We start from the raw sequence: 16,684 nt of genomic DNA, 5'->3' as shown, positions 1-16,684 counted from the left end.
GTTTTGTAAAAATACGTATAAGCAAAAATGTATGTAAAAATATATGTTATGTTATTTAAACACTGAAAATTGTTATTTAAACAACAGTACCAAACACCCCACACTAATTGCCGATTGAAATGTGCGTTGTGCAAACCACTTGACCGTGCACCATCTCAATCCAATGGTGCAATCAGCTTGATGACGGTCCAATGAGTTTGGACCAAGATCAACGTGTAAAAAAAACCTCCTAATCCAATGAAGTTGGCTTAAGAGTTACGACTACAACATAAAATATTACTCCCATCCCATCCATGGTTACCGTTAATTTTACTCTTAAGATTTGGCTAACAGCGTTGTTAACTCTTGTAGGCGCATAGTGATAATATTCAAGCCTACTTCTGTCCCCCCTTCTTGGGTATTGTCTATAGAGGAGTGAGATACACCGCTCCACCAGTTTCAATTAATACACAAACGAGTTAGAATAATGCATTATGTGAAGAGTTCATTAGGGCCAGCTATTATGAGACTAGATACAACTTAAATATTCGATTTAGAAATAACCAAAGAGTAAGTCTTAATCTTATTAACTCGTGTTTGGCTAAGCTTGATTTCCAGCTTACTTTGATTACTTATTAGCTAATTATTGTCAGCCAAATAAAAGGCAAAGAAAACAGGTTGTAGAACCCAAGACAAGCCTATAGAGAAAAACACTTGGTAAATGAATCAACTACAAATCATAGGTAAATCCCTCTAAAGGCTCGGACAAACTTTGAGCATCATTTCCAATATGGTGTGAAACGTTTCACACGGAATCAAAATCATCCAAGGTCTATCAGATTTCACATAAGCATAAATATTGCAATATAGGAGTACATATAAAGGCAAGCACAAAGCCAAGAATAGGCAGATAAAGGCAGCTAGCATGAAACTCAATATAAAGAACACCATCCAAATCGTGCTGTGTGTAATGGATTTCATATTCTGTTCTTGCACGTTAGAGTGTTCTTCGTACCTGTGTATGATTGATTGGTTGTTTGCAGTGATTACTGCTTAATTGAATAAAATGTTATTCATTAAAAAAAAAAAACAATCAAAATAAGCATAAAACCATCCGATTCAACAGTCAAATACCAAAAAGATACGCTAGAAAGAAATAGAAAACATCTTAACCGGAAACATATACTCAAAAAAAGTTGTCTAACGGCACATTCATCTCATCGTTGTTATACCCAAACTAGCTCAAGCATCATTCCTCTCAGGCTCCTCCAGGACTAGCTTACCAGTTGGTTTTGCCAACAGATCGGTATGCTCTTGGAATGGAGACTTTGTGAAGCGAGTCTCTCTCCAAAAGTCAGGTGTAAGGAAGCCATAAGTTTTCAGCAGACATTCAAATGTTGCCTGCAAAGAAAGAACACCATTATGATCCACCGATTTATAAATAGCACATTACATCTTTAAAAATACCTTTCATGTCTCTCTCATTCAACATTTTTTTTTAATAATCATAATATCATATACATAACAACCATCTTACCTTCAAACACACAAAATTGCATTTTATGTCTCTTATTCAACATAGAATTTATATATAACTCATACATTTTAACCTAAGGGAACTACGTATAAGAAATTCTCACTATTGCAACTGATATAATAATATCTTTGAAAACCAACAAGCCTCTTGAACGAGTAATCAACCTTCACCAAGCCAATAGTATATATATCCTCTCTATTCAAATGGACCCATTTCATCATTCAGACTAGACAATAGAATAACATTTCTCAAATTTTCATAAACCCAAATATTGAATCAATAGTGCAGACAATAACATATCACTACAACAATAAATCTTATCGATTCAAATCCCAACATAAGCAGCATACAACATATCATGAAAGAAACAAAAAGAGAGAGAGAGCTAACCTTGACGAAGTTTCCGAGAGTCTTAGTGGAACCCCTGGAGGAAGTGAAGACATCATCAATACCAGCAAACTGAAGCACCTTCTTCGGAACCCTAGCGGCCACAATTCCGGCACCACGAGGAGCAGGAACCATACGAACAGTAACGGAACCACACTTTCCGGTGACCTTGCAGGGCACCGTATGAGGCTTACCGATCTTGTTACCCCAGTATCCTCTCCTGACAGGAATGACAGAGAGCTTAGCCAGAATGATAGCGCCACGAATGGCCGTAGCAACCTCCTTGCTGCACTTGACACCGAGCCCGACGTGGCCGTTGTTGTCGCCGACGACGACGAAGGCCTTGAAGCGAGTTCTCTGACCGGCACGGGTCTGTTTCTGAACGGGCATGATCTTCATGACCTCGTCCTTGAGACCAGGGCAGAGCTTGTCCACGATCTGGTGCTCCTTGATTGGGAGCGAGTGGAGGTAGATCTGCTCCAGGGATCTTATCTTATCGGAATGGACGAGGCGTCCAAGCTTTGTGACTGGCACCCACTTCTCCTCCTCCTCGCGTCTCCCGCGGCGGCGTCCACCACGCCCGCGGTCGCCTCTGGAGCGTCCGCCACCGAAGCCTCTGCCGAAGCCTCCGCGCTCTCCTCCTGCTCCACCGCGCTCAGCCATGATTAGGTTACTGGAAATGGGAGATTTTTTGGGATTTCTCTTTTCTTCTGTGTGCGAGAGAGAGTGAAGGGAGGCGAAGGGAGAATGAAGCGATTTAGAGGGTGAGCTAGGGTTTTTGAGGGATTGAGTTAGGATGGTGTTTGGTTACGAGACTCACTTCAGCTTACGATGGGATTAAGAGCCTTTTGTGGTGTTGCAGGCCCAATTCTAAATTGTAAACCCTACAAAAGCTAAGGTCCAGCCCAGTCCAAACAATTTAGAGCATTGTTTAACTATGTAAATAGATAATAAAAAAGAATTTGGATAATTAGGGATATTGACACAATATTTTTAAGTCCCAATGAGCTAAGTTATTCATGATTACAATCAGTTTGATTGTAAGCAAAATAGATCAAAGCTTAATGATTCTGAACAGTAAACATATCAAAGCCTAATTAATCTAAATAGTACTGATCATATCAATGTTGTGTAAATCAAAGTCAAGGAAATCATACTACCCACCAAACTAATTTGAAGACAATTGTGAATTAAATGTGATTAACAACTATGAATGTGATTCAAAGCCAAAATAAACTTGGTTAAACTGAATAACAAGATTATAAGGAAGCACTTATTGGCATGAATACCGTACAAAACAAGCCAAATGCAGTATGAGAAAATTTCCTAAGGAAATAAATTATAAGATCTCTTGAGTGAAATAAGTTTGTCAAGTCGAGTATGGTGTTCTTTTTTCTTCTTCTTTTTTGATAACGAGCCGTACATTTACACTTAAGGCTCGATGGTTATTAGCAATTGTTTCTTCTATCTTTCTTTCCTTGGGCTTGGATGATACTTGTTAAAATGTTAGAGAGTAGGTATAAATCATTTAATGCCATTTGCCTTTGTTTCATTATTAGTAATTGCCATGAGAATTTTCACATCTAACCCTCAATTTTTCCAGTACTTTTACAAATAGAATGTTTCTATAGTGCCACTTGTCACACCTTTAATAACTTGAAGAAATTTTAAATTAATTCCAACCAAAATATGGTATTTTTTTAGTTTTAAATTTGTTTGATATATTTAACCTAGAATCTTGATAAAATATTATGCCTAGACTACTTTGGGGTTATTCTCCTAGCTTCTCCTTCTCTATTTCCTTTTCTTCTTGAGAATGCACACAAAGAGGTAGATGGTTGGCCCCCAATACTTTTTTCTATCTTTTTTCCCCTAAATAAGCAGAAAGAGAGGTTGTGGTGAGAAGAATAGCCGCTTTAAATATCGTAAGATTGGAAAATTAGGCCGAAGATGAAGCTTGGACTAGCTATTGCTTAATGCTTTGTCACCCTCCATAAAAGACATAATGTTATTGATGCATGGGGGAAAAAGATAAAATTCAATTTGTGGTTTAGCATAAGGTATATAAGCAATATCTCTTCCCTCTCTGTGCAACTTTCCCCAATGCCATTTTCATTACTGTTGTTTGTTCGCGTAGAAGTAAAAAGAAATAGCCAAAAATTACCAGAATTTCTCACGGTTAGTGAAACTTATTAGTAATTTACACCATGGTTACAAATATTTGGCTAATCTGCTAGAGATGCTCTAATAAGACTAGAGTTAAGAAGGCCATAAAAAGCCATGTAAGAGACTTGATTATCAAAAAATAAAAAATAATAAAGAGCCATGTAAGAGACTATGAAACTTACGAAATGAGGTTTTTGTTATCTTCTTCAGATTTTTTTATATGACATGAATGCGGTATATCTAAATCATCTAGATTAATACAAAGTGAGTTGAAATACAAAATGTAAAGAATTTAAGGCCAACTACGGCATGGTTGCCTTTTTTGAGGATTTAAAATAAAAGAATTTGAATAATAAATTATTAGTATAAATTATTCGATATAATAACTCCATTTTTTTTATGATTCCAATGACTGGAGAGGAAAGATCCATTTGTTTGATGATTTCAATGACCGGAGAGGAAAGATTTGAGCCCAGTATTGCTTATAAAAGAAAGACAACAATACTATTGAGTTATATGACTCTAGACAATTTATAAAAAATAAAAAATAAAATTGAGAAGAACTCTATGCAAATTTAACTTTACATGCTGATGTGACTTTTGAAAATTTTGCTCGAATATATTTTTTATATATTACCAATCCACATTGTGGGGACGTAAGCTCAAATATATATTAGGCCTTGGGCCTGTCCAAAGAGGCCCCGTGATCCGAGAATAGATCAATAGCAAGGAAGGCGTAATCTTCGAACTTTATGAGCGAATTGTGACTATAGAAGGTGGGAGAGGTTGTCCGAGGAGGAATATCCCATCGGCTAATTGCAACGAAAATCAAGATGTACCTCCTATCATTCAGGGTGACGTTCCAGGAGGTTCTATTGATAAAGACATGCATCATGAACGTACAGGGAAGATGGGAGCTAGGAAATATCTAAGAGAAAACTGCTGCCACAGCATTAAATGCCCTGCAACTAACTTTCTAACTGCATTTATGTGGAGAAGACCCTTGAACGGTGTTGCATTGGCTACCCCAACTCACATAGGGTCGAAGAGAGTGTCCGATGGGACAAGCACTCAAGTAGTAACCCAAATGATCAACAAGTGGAGGGCCAAGGTCATTTAAAAGAAGATATATAATGTAAGAGACCCCTAATGAAATAGAGTTCGAAAAAGAGAAAGAAAAATACTGTAGTAATCAAGAACTGAACTTGTAATCAAATTCGAGAATCAATATACAATAACTAATCTCCTCAAACTATGCCGAGGACAGATTTCTTTAGTTTAATCAATCTCTCTTCCTTTTCTTGTTATCTGAACCCACTTCATTTGTTGTCCAACTCATTTAAGCCTAATTTTTTAACCCACACTCTACAAATTCATTGTATTAGGTTTATTGGGCCTAAACTGGTCCACCCTGTGGACAAAGAATCAAAATCTGGTCCTTACAATTAACGCTATTTGTGGGGAATTCTGAGGTTATAGTTAGTTTATCATTCAACAATGGTAGGTTCAGGTCCAAACCAAGCAGAATCCATGGGGTCTCAATGGCAAAATCACTTTCGTGATCTTGAATAGAGAATGGATCGGGAGGGTAGTGTGCACACTACTCATACTATGAGCCAGTCTCAGGGTGGGAGCCACATCTCTCATGAGCAGAATGCTAAGAACATGCAACGAGAGATTAATCATCTAAAAGGGAAGTTACGCCACGAAGGGCCAAGGCGAACTCCCTCACATTCTGACTTATCTTCTGTCGGTGAAGAGGATGTTAGTTACAAATGCAGATCAAGGACTCCTCCTATTGAGTCTTTCTCGTATAATGAGGACTACCATCATGAGCACGGAAACAAAAATTCATCTTCCAAAGGCTTAGGGAATGATGCTATGAGTAGAGCATTCAACCAAATTTCCAGGTCACCCTTCACACGCAGAATCGAGGGAGGTAAACTTTCTTCGTGGTTCAACCAGCCCACGTTCACCATGTACAACAATCGAACAAATCCTGTGGAACACATGAGCCACTTCAACTAGAGAATGGCTGTGCACTCCAAGAATGAGGTTTTGATGTGCAAGGTGTTCCCTTCTAGTTTGGGGACTGTGGCCATGAGGTGGTTTGACGACCTAGGTGCAGGTTCCATTAATTCTTTCAAGGAGCTCACCTAGGCGTTTAGGTCTCGTTTTATCACATGCAGTAGAGTTCCTCGACCCTTAAATTCCTTATTATCCATGTCCACGCGAAAAGGGGAGACCCTAAAAACGTATTCGGACAGATACTAGGAGATGTTCAACGAGATTGAAAGGGACTTTGATGACAAGGCTGTAAAGACCTTCAAGGTTGACCTACCCACCGTGCATGATCTGAGAAAATCCTTGACCAAGAAACCGACCAGAAGTAAGGTCGGCTTATGGACCACATTGATAAATACAAGAGGGTTGAGGAAGACCAATAGTAAGGCAAGGGGAAAGGTAAGGTTATCCCTCAAGAGATGAGGGATTTCAGGTCGGACCACTATAACAATAATAGACCCCGAAAGGATTTTGCAGGACAATCTGGGTCTATAGCTCCTCAGGCATTTAACATTGTGTTCTAAGAACCAGTGCATCAAGTCTTGGAGAAGATCAAGAACGATCCATACTTTAAATGGCCGAACAAGATACCCCATGAGGCGCAACTAAAGTCTTCATTGCCAATACCACCAAGAACGAGGACTGCAGAACTTTGTGGAACTATTTAGAGCAACTAGTCAAAGAAGGAAGATTACAACAATTTTTGTATCCACCCAACGAGCATGGAGATCAAGCAAGGTCAGGGGCTCAAGGGAATGCGTCTTCAAGGCCCCCTTTGGGCACGATTAATGTCATCTTTGCCCCTAGGAGAACTTGTTCTCAACCTTCTAGGGTGATGTCTGTAGCTCAGCTACTAGCCGAGGACTTTGATTTTGAGTCAAAGAGGGTTAAAATGGAGACCCGACTGGCGCTAAGTTTTTTGAAGGATGACAAGATTGGAACCATCCAGCCACATAATGATGTTTTGGTGGTCACCCTCAAAGGAGGATATGATATGAAGAGGGTGATAGTAGACCCGGGAAGTGGTGCAGAGATCATGTACCCTGACTTGTACAAAGGGCTAAACCTGAGACTTGAGGATTTGACAGCCTATGATTCACCCTTGGTAAGTTTTGATGGGAAAGTTGTCATTCCAAAGGGTCAAATTAGGAGAGCCAGTCCGTAACTAGTGGACCGGATTGAGGAATAAGGAATGAGGAATAAGAGGGAATTGATTCCTTGTAAGACACTTCCTGAAAAAAAAAAAAAAAAAAAAAAAAAATTTAAAATTCCTCCAAAGTTTGGAAAAATGAAGAATAAGAGAGAATTGAGTGTATTTTAATGAATTTTCACTAAAATCACCGTAATACTCCCTTTTTCTCCCCTTAAATTTTCATACTCCTATTTTATTTATTTTTATATAAGAAAGTGATATATAAACCTTAGGTTGGATTATTCCACTTTTTGCTTATGAGACATTTCAGAAATCCAATGAATTAATAGTATAGTTGATGAGACCTAGAACCTCTAGATTTACGATACATCATAGTTCATTGAGTCCATCACGTAGGTGTCCCTAAAGGGGCATCTATTTTTATTAAAGAAGAGACATAATAAAAACATTATTATAAAAATGATTAATTTCCTTTTATTTTCATTCAATTCCCAAATAATGTTACTTTTTCTATTCATTTATTTTCAAACCGCTAAACAAGAAAAATGACAATATTTAATTCATTTTCATTATTTTATATTTTATATATTCTATTCCATTTATTTCCTTTATGAACATAAGCTAAGTAAATAAATTCACAAAAATAAGCTAATGGAAAGCACATTATCCAAATATTTGTACATAATCTAATCTCATCTATTAGGAGAATTAGGATTTTATTCCTCATCCTCATTGTTGTAACTATTGAATTGTAAAAAAAAATTTGTTATAACTTAAATATTTTCTATTTTAATAAAAAAGTGAAATATAAAAGAGAACCAATGTCTAGTGTCCATTTGGTAAAAGAAGTATTTGTTTTTTTCTTTTTGTATTTTTAAAATTTTCATTAATAAAATTTTAATAGATCTAGTTTTTTAAAAATAAAAAAATAAAGTAACTCTTATTATTTTTCTGTCACATATTTAATATAAAAATAACAAAAAAATAAAATATTTTTCTATTGTCATATTTGGCAAGTAAGGGCCAAGGAATCTATGAGAAATTTTTTTTTTGGGGATTAAGGGCCCGTTTGGTACATGTGTTTTGTGGGAGGAAAAAGGCCCAGCCCAACGTAATGGGCCGAAGGCCCATAGGAGGGCTATTTTGCGACCGAGAAGAAGAAGATGGAAAAGGCAGGGCCCGTCTGGAAGTGGGACCCTCAGAAGGAAGAATTATCACAATCCGAAGAGGATATCTCCTGTCCGAAGAGGTTGTAATCCTCTGACGCAATATTATAAATCAATTGAATGTGTGAAAGGCCAAAATGACCTTCTGAGGACTCCACCTGATCAAGATAAACTCTGAGTATGCTATGGAACGATAAGGATGGAGAAATATCTAAGGGGAAAGCTGCTACCACCATATTTAATGCACTGCAGCAACTTTTTTGGCCGCATTTATGTGGAGAAGACCCCTGAACAGTGCATCCTAACCTACCGCCACTCACACAGAGCTAAAAGAAGATGGCTGACGTGACATGTACTCAAGCAAACTCATGGATGAGGAACAAGTGGACGATGGAGATGAGGAGAAGGGTGACTATATAAAGGAAGGAAGCTCCTAACAAGAGGGGAAGGATGAGAGCTTGATTAGAACCCTAAGATTTTTGTTCATCAGATAAACAATAGTGTAGCTCTTCGGATTTTCAGATTTTACGTATAAATTCATATTGGCTTGTGTTTGAAAGTTGTGATCCATTATTATCAATCCCATACTTAACCTAGCTCTTTCACCCATACTCTACAAATTAATTGTTTTTGGGCTTGGGCCACAAATACCAACCCTACATGTTTAATTAATAGTTTTCAGTTTTTTTGAAAATACGTGTGAGTAAAAAAATGTGTAAAAATACATATAGCCTGGGTTTGGATACAGCGTTAAGCTGCGGCGCGTTTCATCTCTCGCGTTTTCTCTTTTTTTTTTTTTTTTTTTTTTTTTTTTCCGCACTTGTTGACTTTGGGGACAAAAAAGTACTGTGCATGCACTGTTCACGCACTGTTCATGTCATATTTAATATTAAAAGTGGGTCTCACAATACTATTCACACATTTAAAAATTATTTTGCTACAGTGTTTTCAGCAACAATCAGTTTTTATCAACTTTCAGCAACAATAAGTGTTATCCAAACGGACCCATAATGTTTAAAAATTGAAAACATGTGTTTGAATTTGCGTACCATACAGGGCCTAAATATACAGTAAAAAAAAGAGGTGGGTGGGGGTGCATTCACGAGGAAGTTTGTGTTTGATATGGAGAGAAGAAAAAAAAGGTGAAAAGGGGAAAAAATAGTAGCGCTAGTTGGAACTTTTTTTTTTTTTTTTTTGGCTGAATAGCACTAGTTGGAACTTGGTAGCGGCATTGCAATTGCAATTGCATTTTTGCATATGCAAGACAGTAGAGTAGTGGTGAATATGATACACGCGTGACTTTAGCTTTGCTGATTGCTCCCTTATTTGGCTACCTTCTCTTCTCTTTTTTATTACACTACACACACTGCCACAAAGCCACACAGAGCCCAGACAGACAGACTCCACATCCTTTTTAGAGTACAGAGTGAGTCAGGTGAAGAATCAGTGTCACCCATCAACCTCCAAGCTTTTGAATTCCAGGTAACTCTCCTTTGCTACATTAGTTGATTTGCATTAGGGCAGGCCTCTTCATAACATCAACTACACTGTTTTCTTCTTCTACTACTCAAACGTTTCCTTTTCTATATATATGCTAGCGTGTTTCTGTTTCTGTTTCTGTTTGTTTTTTCGTTTTATTCCGTCTTTGCTGAGAGCTAGGCTCTTCTTCGCAATGTTCTTGTGCTTCTAAAGTCTCTGTCTTTCTTATCTCTTAGCTCTATTCACACTCAAACACCCTTGTCATATCTTTCTTAATACCAAGATAAACTAAAAAGAACTGGGCTTTTTGTGATTTTTGTTGGCTTCTCTTTTACATTTTTAGATAAAGACTTTCAATTTTGAAGCTTTGTTGATGTGTGCTGTTTGGGTGGTCTTGCAGAGACTTTTTGAATTTTCTATCGTAATGGACTTTTTGTGCTTTGTCTTCTATCTTCCCCATCTAGCATAAACAATAAGATACCCAGAAACGACCACAGCCCTTTTGAAGGACTAGAATTATGGATGATAACAAACAAGAGCTTGAAAATATGGTGGACCCACTTGATAAGGACAACAATCTGACCCATCCCCATGCACCAGTTGACCAAGTGGAGAACAACATTGATGATGATAAGGGTCTTGAAATCCCTATTGAAAACCAAGTTCCAGTTGATGTTGCTACTGCCTCCCTTAAGACCTCTGATGATGCCAATGTTGCTGTCAATGAACCAGTGCTTTCCGACACCCAGACTGATGTTAGCAATGCAAACCCTTTAAATCAGCCAAAACCCGATGAGAGGTCCATGGAGATAGAGGTCAAAGTTGATAGGGAAGTGAAGGACACCGAAACAGTTGCTGCTAGTGATTTCAATTCTTCCAATCAGCAAGGAACCAATGTGCCCCCTGAGGGTTATATGGAGATAGAGGCCAAGCATGATGATAAAGGGCATGAATTGAATGTTGGAATGAGCAAAATGGAGCTGTCTCCGGATAGAGAGATTAAGGAGCAAGTGTTGAAACCCAAGTTGGATGTAGGTAATGAAGTTTGTATGAAAATCCCAGAGCAGTCATTTCTTTTGGCATCAGATGGGGTTGAGGGTGATGAGTCCGGAACAGAGGAGGAGCAAATGGCATTCATGATGGATGTAGAAAATTTCCACAGGGAGAGGAGCCTGGAGTTTAAGCCCCCAAAGTTCTACCAAAAGGAATTGAATTTGCTCAAGTAAGCGTTTGGCAATTTTTTTCTTTTAAAATTTGCATATAAATTTCGTTAGAGAACCTTTTCTAATTTTATGGTCAAAATCTTGGTTCTTTATTTGATTTAGGTTATGGAGAGCTGTAATCAAACTTGGTGGCTATGAACAGGTTTGCCTGGGTTTATTTTTCCTTATAATCCAATTTTTTTTTTTTTTTTTTTTGCTCTTCTTTTTGGGGGTCCATCTTCTGTCATGCCTCAGCATTATAGATTATTGTTAGAATTTTTTTTCCCAAAATCCCAATAAATTAAAATTCATTGACTTGATATAATTAGAAAAGATAAAACATAGTTCTGATGCTATGTTAGAAAAAGCAAGACATAGTTTTGATAACTTGATAAAAGTGTATGAGAAAACATGAAGAAGAAAATAAAGAAGGCAGATAAAGAAAGAAAGAGAACATAGAGAATTAACATGGTTGTTCGGCATTATAGGTCTACCCTCACAGTGAAGAGCCCTTGATGGCTACACCTTTTCTATTTAGCTCTATGGATATTAAAATGAACCCAATGATGGATAATTATGGTAAGCTACATCCTAGATGATGCGTTCATTGTAATATAGATGGAGCTTAAAATTAAAGATGTAACCGTTAAGTATTTTTTGCTATGAATGTATACCTTTAATGCCGAACCACGTTAATTGCCTATGTTCCCTCTCTTTATTTCTTTCCTTGCCTTGTTTATTTTCTCATACACTTAATATAAGTTATCTTTTCTAATATGGTATGAGAGCCATATCTCATATTTTCTAACATCGTACCGGAGTTATGTTTTGTCTTTTCTAATATGGTATTAGAGTCATGTCCCATCTTTTCTAATAGATTTAAATTAAATTTAGACATTATTCAAAATTTAAGAATGAATTCACATAGTTGGCTAACATAAAAAACCTTCTCCCCCCTCTCTCAATCCCCAACACAAATGCTCGTGCATTTTTCATTTGAATAAACAATTTATGTACTTCTCTATATATTTATCACTGCCATGAAAGTATTACAGGCTTGATTTCTGTTTGTGGACATTCATAGGTGACTTCGTGCAAGTTGTGGCGGCAAGTGGGACAAGCATTCCATCCCCCAAAGTAAGTAATTAAACCTTTTTTTTTTCCGTTTCTGCCTGTATTCTAACTATGGTAGGGCCAGGTAGGCTAAAAAAAAAAATTCTGCAATTCTCCTTAGGGTGTAAAAAGGGGGAAAAAGGATAGTAAAGACAAGAGAATTTGCAAGTGGGAGTTTGTAATTCTTGTTTAGTGTAGACCGCTTCCCCAACCACTCTAAAAAAGGCTCCTTTCTGTTTTAACAGGGACATTATACAAGTTTCATTATCTATTGCAATACAATGGCTAATCTTTTATAATGATTTGGCTTGACCAGGACCTGCACTACTGTCTCTTGGACTTTCCGAATTTTTTATGAGAAGGTTATGCTCTACTTGCTATGTTTCTCCTCCTGTACATTAGTTCCTGAACTTTTTATTTGCTTACTTGCAAGTATTTTGTAGTTCCTGATTATCAATTTCTGCAGGCACTTCTTGAATATGAAAAGCATAAGATGGGTGCTGGTGAACTCACAGAGCCTAATAGAGTTAATAGTCAGGTAATTTAAGTTAGCTAATCATGCGGTCATGTCTTTGGTGTTTGTAGAAAAATATGATGTCCATTTCATTGTCAATATGGATGCTTTGCTTCAGGCACTTTTGACTTTTAGGTTGTAGAGAACTGGGGGGAAGAAAGTGGGAGGGGTTGCATTGTTTGGTGGAGGAACTTTAGTTATGTCAAAGTTGTATGCCTATGGTTAGGTCATATGTGGTTTGGTTTTTGACTGCTGTGATTGAACAATACATATATCAGAAAATGGTCTGGATGATGTGTTTTTGTGGAGCTGGTGCCCTTAGTAGATGATCAAAGTTACTAAATGATTTCTTAAAAGGGCATTAGGGAGATAAATGCTACATTTGGGATAGAGGGAGTGGAGTGGGGAAGGTTTGTTCTGGAAAAACCCAAAATTTGTTCTTTAAAAGCATTTGGTTATTGTGGAACAAATTTGAGTTTTGGGCAAAGAATCACTAGACTGAGTATATTTGAGATAATTCTTTTAGTGTGGTGATCAGATACGATTACTGGATTCTATTGTTTCATCAAGACAACAAGGTTTGGTTGTTTTGGAGATTGGGGAGCGTTATAAACTACAAGCTAATGGAGGTTTCAAGATTACTTTTTTTTTTTGGTGGTTACCTACAATGGGTTTGTTTTGGGACCTTTCGTTTCTCAATTTTCACAGCGAATTGATGCCTCATTCTCTCTTTGCTTTTGTTTTGCATTTTTGTTTGTTTGCTTCTATTTTTCTCCATCCTTTTGAAAATTTTGAATTTTGGTATAATCCATGCACAAATGGTATGCATCCACACAAAGAATAAATTATAAAGAGCCAGCCATAATGTGTTGTTTTTCTTTACATGAGTGCATACTAAATACATTGTGGTGTGTCTTTTAATTTAGTGAGAATCTTAAACTGAAAAATAAATGGCTAATTATGTATTGGTGATATTTAAGACACATGATGATATTACTGGAATGCTAAAGCTGGACTGCCTGATGCAGTTTTGCAGTTATTGGGCATTAGTGGAAATACAATCTGGTTCTGCACAAAGTGATTACAATGATTCATGTTTGGTGTGAGTAATAATTGATGATTATTATGAACTCATTTGGTGTTGCAAGAGCGAGCTTAAATGATTGTAACAAATTTCTGTGCAGGTTGGTGATAGTCAAGCTTTGGGATCAGGTAGGGCACTAAGGGATGCTGCAGCTCGTGCAATGCAGGGTTGGCACTCTCGGCGTCTTTTTGGGAATGGTGAGATTGGTGATCCAATTATTAAGGTATGTGGAGAACTTTTAAGCTCTATAAATTGAACTCTTGTGTGTTTTTCCAATTTTTGGTTTTCATTGGTTTTGCCTTTTTCTCCTTCCTTGTGATCATTCTGTATTATTTCATATAATAAGAATTTTTTTTTTTTAATTTTAATTTTTTTTTTAAGGAGAAGAATTTGAGTTCCATGCCAAAGGGTGACAAACAGGTTAAAAGTGTTGGTATGACCACTCTACTGGGTATTGTGTTCAGTAATTTTAACTGCCATTATGGTCCTCTTTTGAACTTGGTTCACTAACTCAGGTTTACTAAAGCGGAAAAAGCCATCTACTGTTGAGCGTAACATCCAAGTTACTCACTTGAAAGTGACAAAGCCACAGTTAAGTTTATTGTTTTTTTTTTCCCTTCCGTGAGGTCTAGGTTTTTGTAACTCATTTGATATAAAATGTGGTACATTTGCTCTTGGAATTGCTCAAGTTCTGTTTTTGACAGATTGGAAACAATGGTTGTTGATGTTGGACCCCCAGCTGATTGGGTGAAGATCAATGTTCAAAGATTTGTAAGTTTCTCTCTTGTGTCACTCCTAAGACTAATATACTCCTATTAGTCCTCTAGCTTTTTTGCAGTGAATATCTTACTAGGTTTGAAATTTTGACCGTTCACAGAATGACTGCTTTGAGGTGTATGCCTTAGTTCCTGGGCTTCTGCGTGAGGAGGTCAGTATATGCCTGGAAACAACTTCATTTATCTCATTTCTGATCTTCTATTACTATGATGCAATGCTTGCATGTACATTTGAAATTCTTCCTGTTTTTTAAGAGGTAGACTGTCTATAACGTGGTGGTTAAATGGAAACAAAATAGACATCACTTGCTTGGTTCAAATGGAGAATTATTCCCATTTAAGAGTTCTATTTGGTTCTGACTTCCAATTATGAACCAAGTGGATATAATGAGAGATAGGTTGATGCACCAAGGTCCAGAATGTAGAGAAACTACGCAGATGTCTTTTTGTGATAAGTGACTAAGATGATAGTGTATAATCTTAAGACCAAATGAAAGAAACTGCGGCCCATACCTGGGGCTAGGTAGTCTTTGAACAACTAAGTAAATTTTCTTTGGCTGGCGCTGGACTCAAAAATTTTTTTTTTTTGAGAATCGGACTAAAAGTTGGGAATGAAGTTTGGGCCTGAGATCAATCCAACCCAATTAGTAAATAATAAATTTCCTTACAGATTACAATTGTCAACAGTTGTGAAACAATTTAAATCTGCAAAACACGGTTTGAGATCAACCCAAATCAAACATTTTTACTCATCAGAAAACTTCCTACTACTATACTGTTCTATGGTAGTTAATTTTATTGGTAAATTTTTTATTAACAAACTAAAACCAAAAAACAGAAAAGTACACAATCAGTGCTAGGACATATTACCGACTGTGAAGCTCACACTTTTGATGCCTTTTGTATTGTGTTTTTGCTTTACTATTGATTACATCCTTATTCTATGTAATACAGGTGCACGTTCAGTCTGATCCAGCTGGATGCTTGGTTATATCTGGTCAACCTGCGCAACTGGATAATCCTTGGGGTGTCACACCCTTTAAAAAGGTTTGTGAAGTGTCACTAATACCTAGATTACTTTATTTGAAGGTGTCATCCAGTGCTGTTTTGCAGCAGGTCCTGGTCACTTGGCAATTGAATTGGAAGAGACTTTTGGCCTTAAAAGGAATTGCAAAATTGATGACATTGGAAGCTACCTAAATCATCTAATTCTACCCCTCAACATTATGTCACCTTTTTGTTTTAGTCCAATTCAGAATAGTGTTGATTTCTTTTAGGCTAATAGTGTACATATGCGGATTTTGAGGACCCCGATTGTCTTGATAGATTTAATTAGTTGAAAAGAAAAATAAAATTAGGAGTTAATTAGAGTACCAGGCCTGGGCAATATCATTTTCCTGTACTCTTATCTGTGACAATTTAGTGTTGTCTTCATATATTCATTGGTCTTCAATCCCTTGTTATGTAGGCTTGAGACTCTATAAAACTATACCTGACAGTAGAAGTGGTTTTGGTTTTAGGTTGTCAGCTTGCCTTCTAGAATTGATCCGCATCAAACATCTGCCGTTGTGACGCTGCATGGCCAGTTGTTTGTGCGTGTGCCATTTGAGCAGTCAGATTCGTAGAATGTGGAGATGATGTTCCTGTTCCCTGAATGCAAAGATTGCTCCAGATTTTTTTCTAGAAGATGAATTAATTTTATGTGGATGATGGAAAGTCCGAATTTCTCTGTAAGTTTTATGTATTTGTTTCATGCTTACAGTTGAAGCTCAAGCAGCCTACTGATTGGATGTATGTACAATTACAATCTATATTATCCTGTAATTATTAGCTGTTATGATTAAATCTGATGGGACCATATGTAGGGGTGGGCTGGGATATATATCAAATTGTGGATTACTGACCCCATTTAGGAAGCTATGATTTTTACCATTTGGCTTAAATTTTCTTTACGTCTTTAATTGCAAACAACTACAAATTAACTCAATTTGATTGAGGACGTGCCATGGTATTGTAATCATTCTATTGTTTTCTGGAAAACATGGTGAGGTCATTTTTATACTA

At 37.0% G+C, this 16,684-nt stretch overlaps 2 protein-coding genes across 4 annotated transcripts; one reads left to right on the top strand and one right to left on the bottom strand.

The window, feature by feature from the left end:
* Positions 1 to 1,025: 1,025 nt before the first annotated feature.
* Positions 1,026 to 2,689, bottom strand: LOC112002959 (small ribosomal subunit protein uS5x). The gene is made up of 2 exons (XM_024035128.2): positions 1,907 to 2,689; positions 1,026 to 1,380 (listed from the first exon to the last, which is right to left on the bottom strand). Exons 1-2 carry the CDS (start codon positions 2,564 to 2,566, stop codon positions 1,222 to 1,224), a joined length of 819 nt encoding a protein of 272 aa, XP_023890896.1. The 5' UTR covers positions 2,567 to 2,689; the 3' UTR covers positions 1,026 to 1,221.
* Positions 2,690 to 9,645: 6,956 nt separating this feature from the next.
* On the top strand, positions 9,646 to 16,607 carry LOC112003229 (AT-rich interactive domain-containing protein 6). 3 transcript variants are annotated; one of them, XM_024035428.2, is made up of 13 exons: positions 9,646 to 9,934; positions 10,332 to 11,153; positions 11,257 to 11,296; positions 12,218 to 12,270; positions 12,563 to 12,608; positions 12,713 to 12,784; positions 13,945 to 14,067; positions 14,232 to 14,277; positions 14,360 to 14,435; positions 14,549 to 14,615; positions 14,722 to 14,772; positions 15,575 to 15,667; positions 16,141 to 16,607. In XM_024035428.2, the coding sequence occupies exons 2-13, from the start codon at positions 10,450 to 10,452 to the stop codon at positions 16,243 to 16,245; spliced, it is 1,476 nt and encodes a 491-aa protein (XP_023891196.2). In that variant the 5' UTR covers positions 9,646 to 9,934; positions 10,332 to 10,449; the 3' UTR covers positions 16,246 to 16,607. The 3 variants fall into 3 exon arrangements, with proteins under 3 accessions (XP_023891196.2, XP_023891191.2, XP_023891184.2); XM_024035423.2 differs by having other exon boundaries at positions 9,647 to 9,934; positions 10,396 to 11,153; positions 14,226 to 14,277; XM_024035416.2 differs by having other exon boundaries at positions 9,647 to 9,934; positions 14,226 to 14,277.
* Positions 16,608 to 16,684: the final 77 nt, after the last annotated feature.

The sequence above is a fragment of the Quercus suber genome, unplaced genomic scaffold (genome assembly GCF_002906115.3).
Source record: "Quercus suber isolate HL8 unplaced genomic scaffold, Cork oak 2.0 scaffold_252, whole genome shotgun sequence".
Lineage (NCBI taxonomy): Eukaryota > Viridiplantae > Streptophyta > Magnoliopsida > Fagales > Fagaceae > Quercus > Quercus suber.
Note: the sequence above shows the minus strand (reverse complement) of the source record. Positions and strands in the feature narration are given on the sequence as shown.

Coding starts and splice junctions, on each gene's coding strand:
- LOC112002959 (XM_024035128.2), bottom strand. CDS start 2,566: ATGGCTGAGCGCGGTGGAGCAGGAGGAGAGCGCGGAGGCTTCGGCAGA. Junction 1,381..1,906: donor CTCTCGGAAACTTCGTCAAG/GTTAGCTCTCTC, acceptor CTTTCTTTGCAG/GCAACATTTGAATGTCTGCT.
- LOC112003229 (XM_024035423.2), top strand. CDS start 10,450: ATGGATGATAACAAACAAGAGCTTGAAAATATGGTGGACCCACTTGAT. Junction 11,297..12,217: donor AACTTGGTGGCTATGAACAG/GTTTGCCTGGGT, acceptor GGACATTCATAG/GTGACTTCGTGCAAGTTGTG. Junction 12,785..13,944: donor CTAATAGAGTTAATAGTCAG/GTAATTTAAGTT, acceptor ATTTCTGTGCAG/GTTGGTGATAGTCAAGCTTT.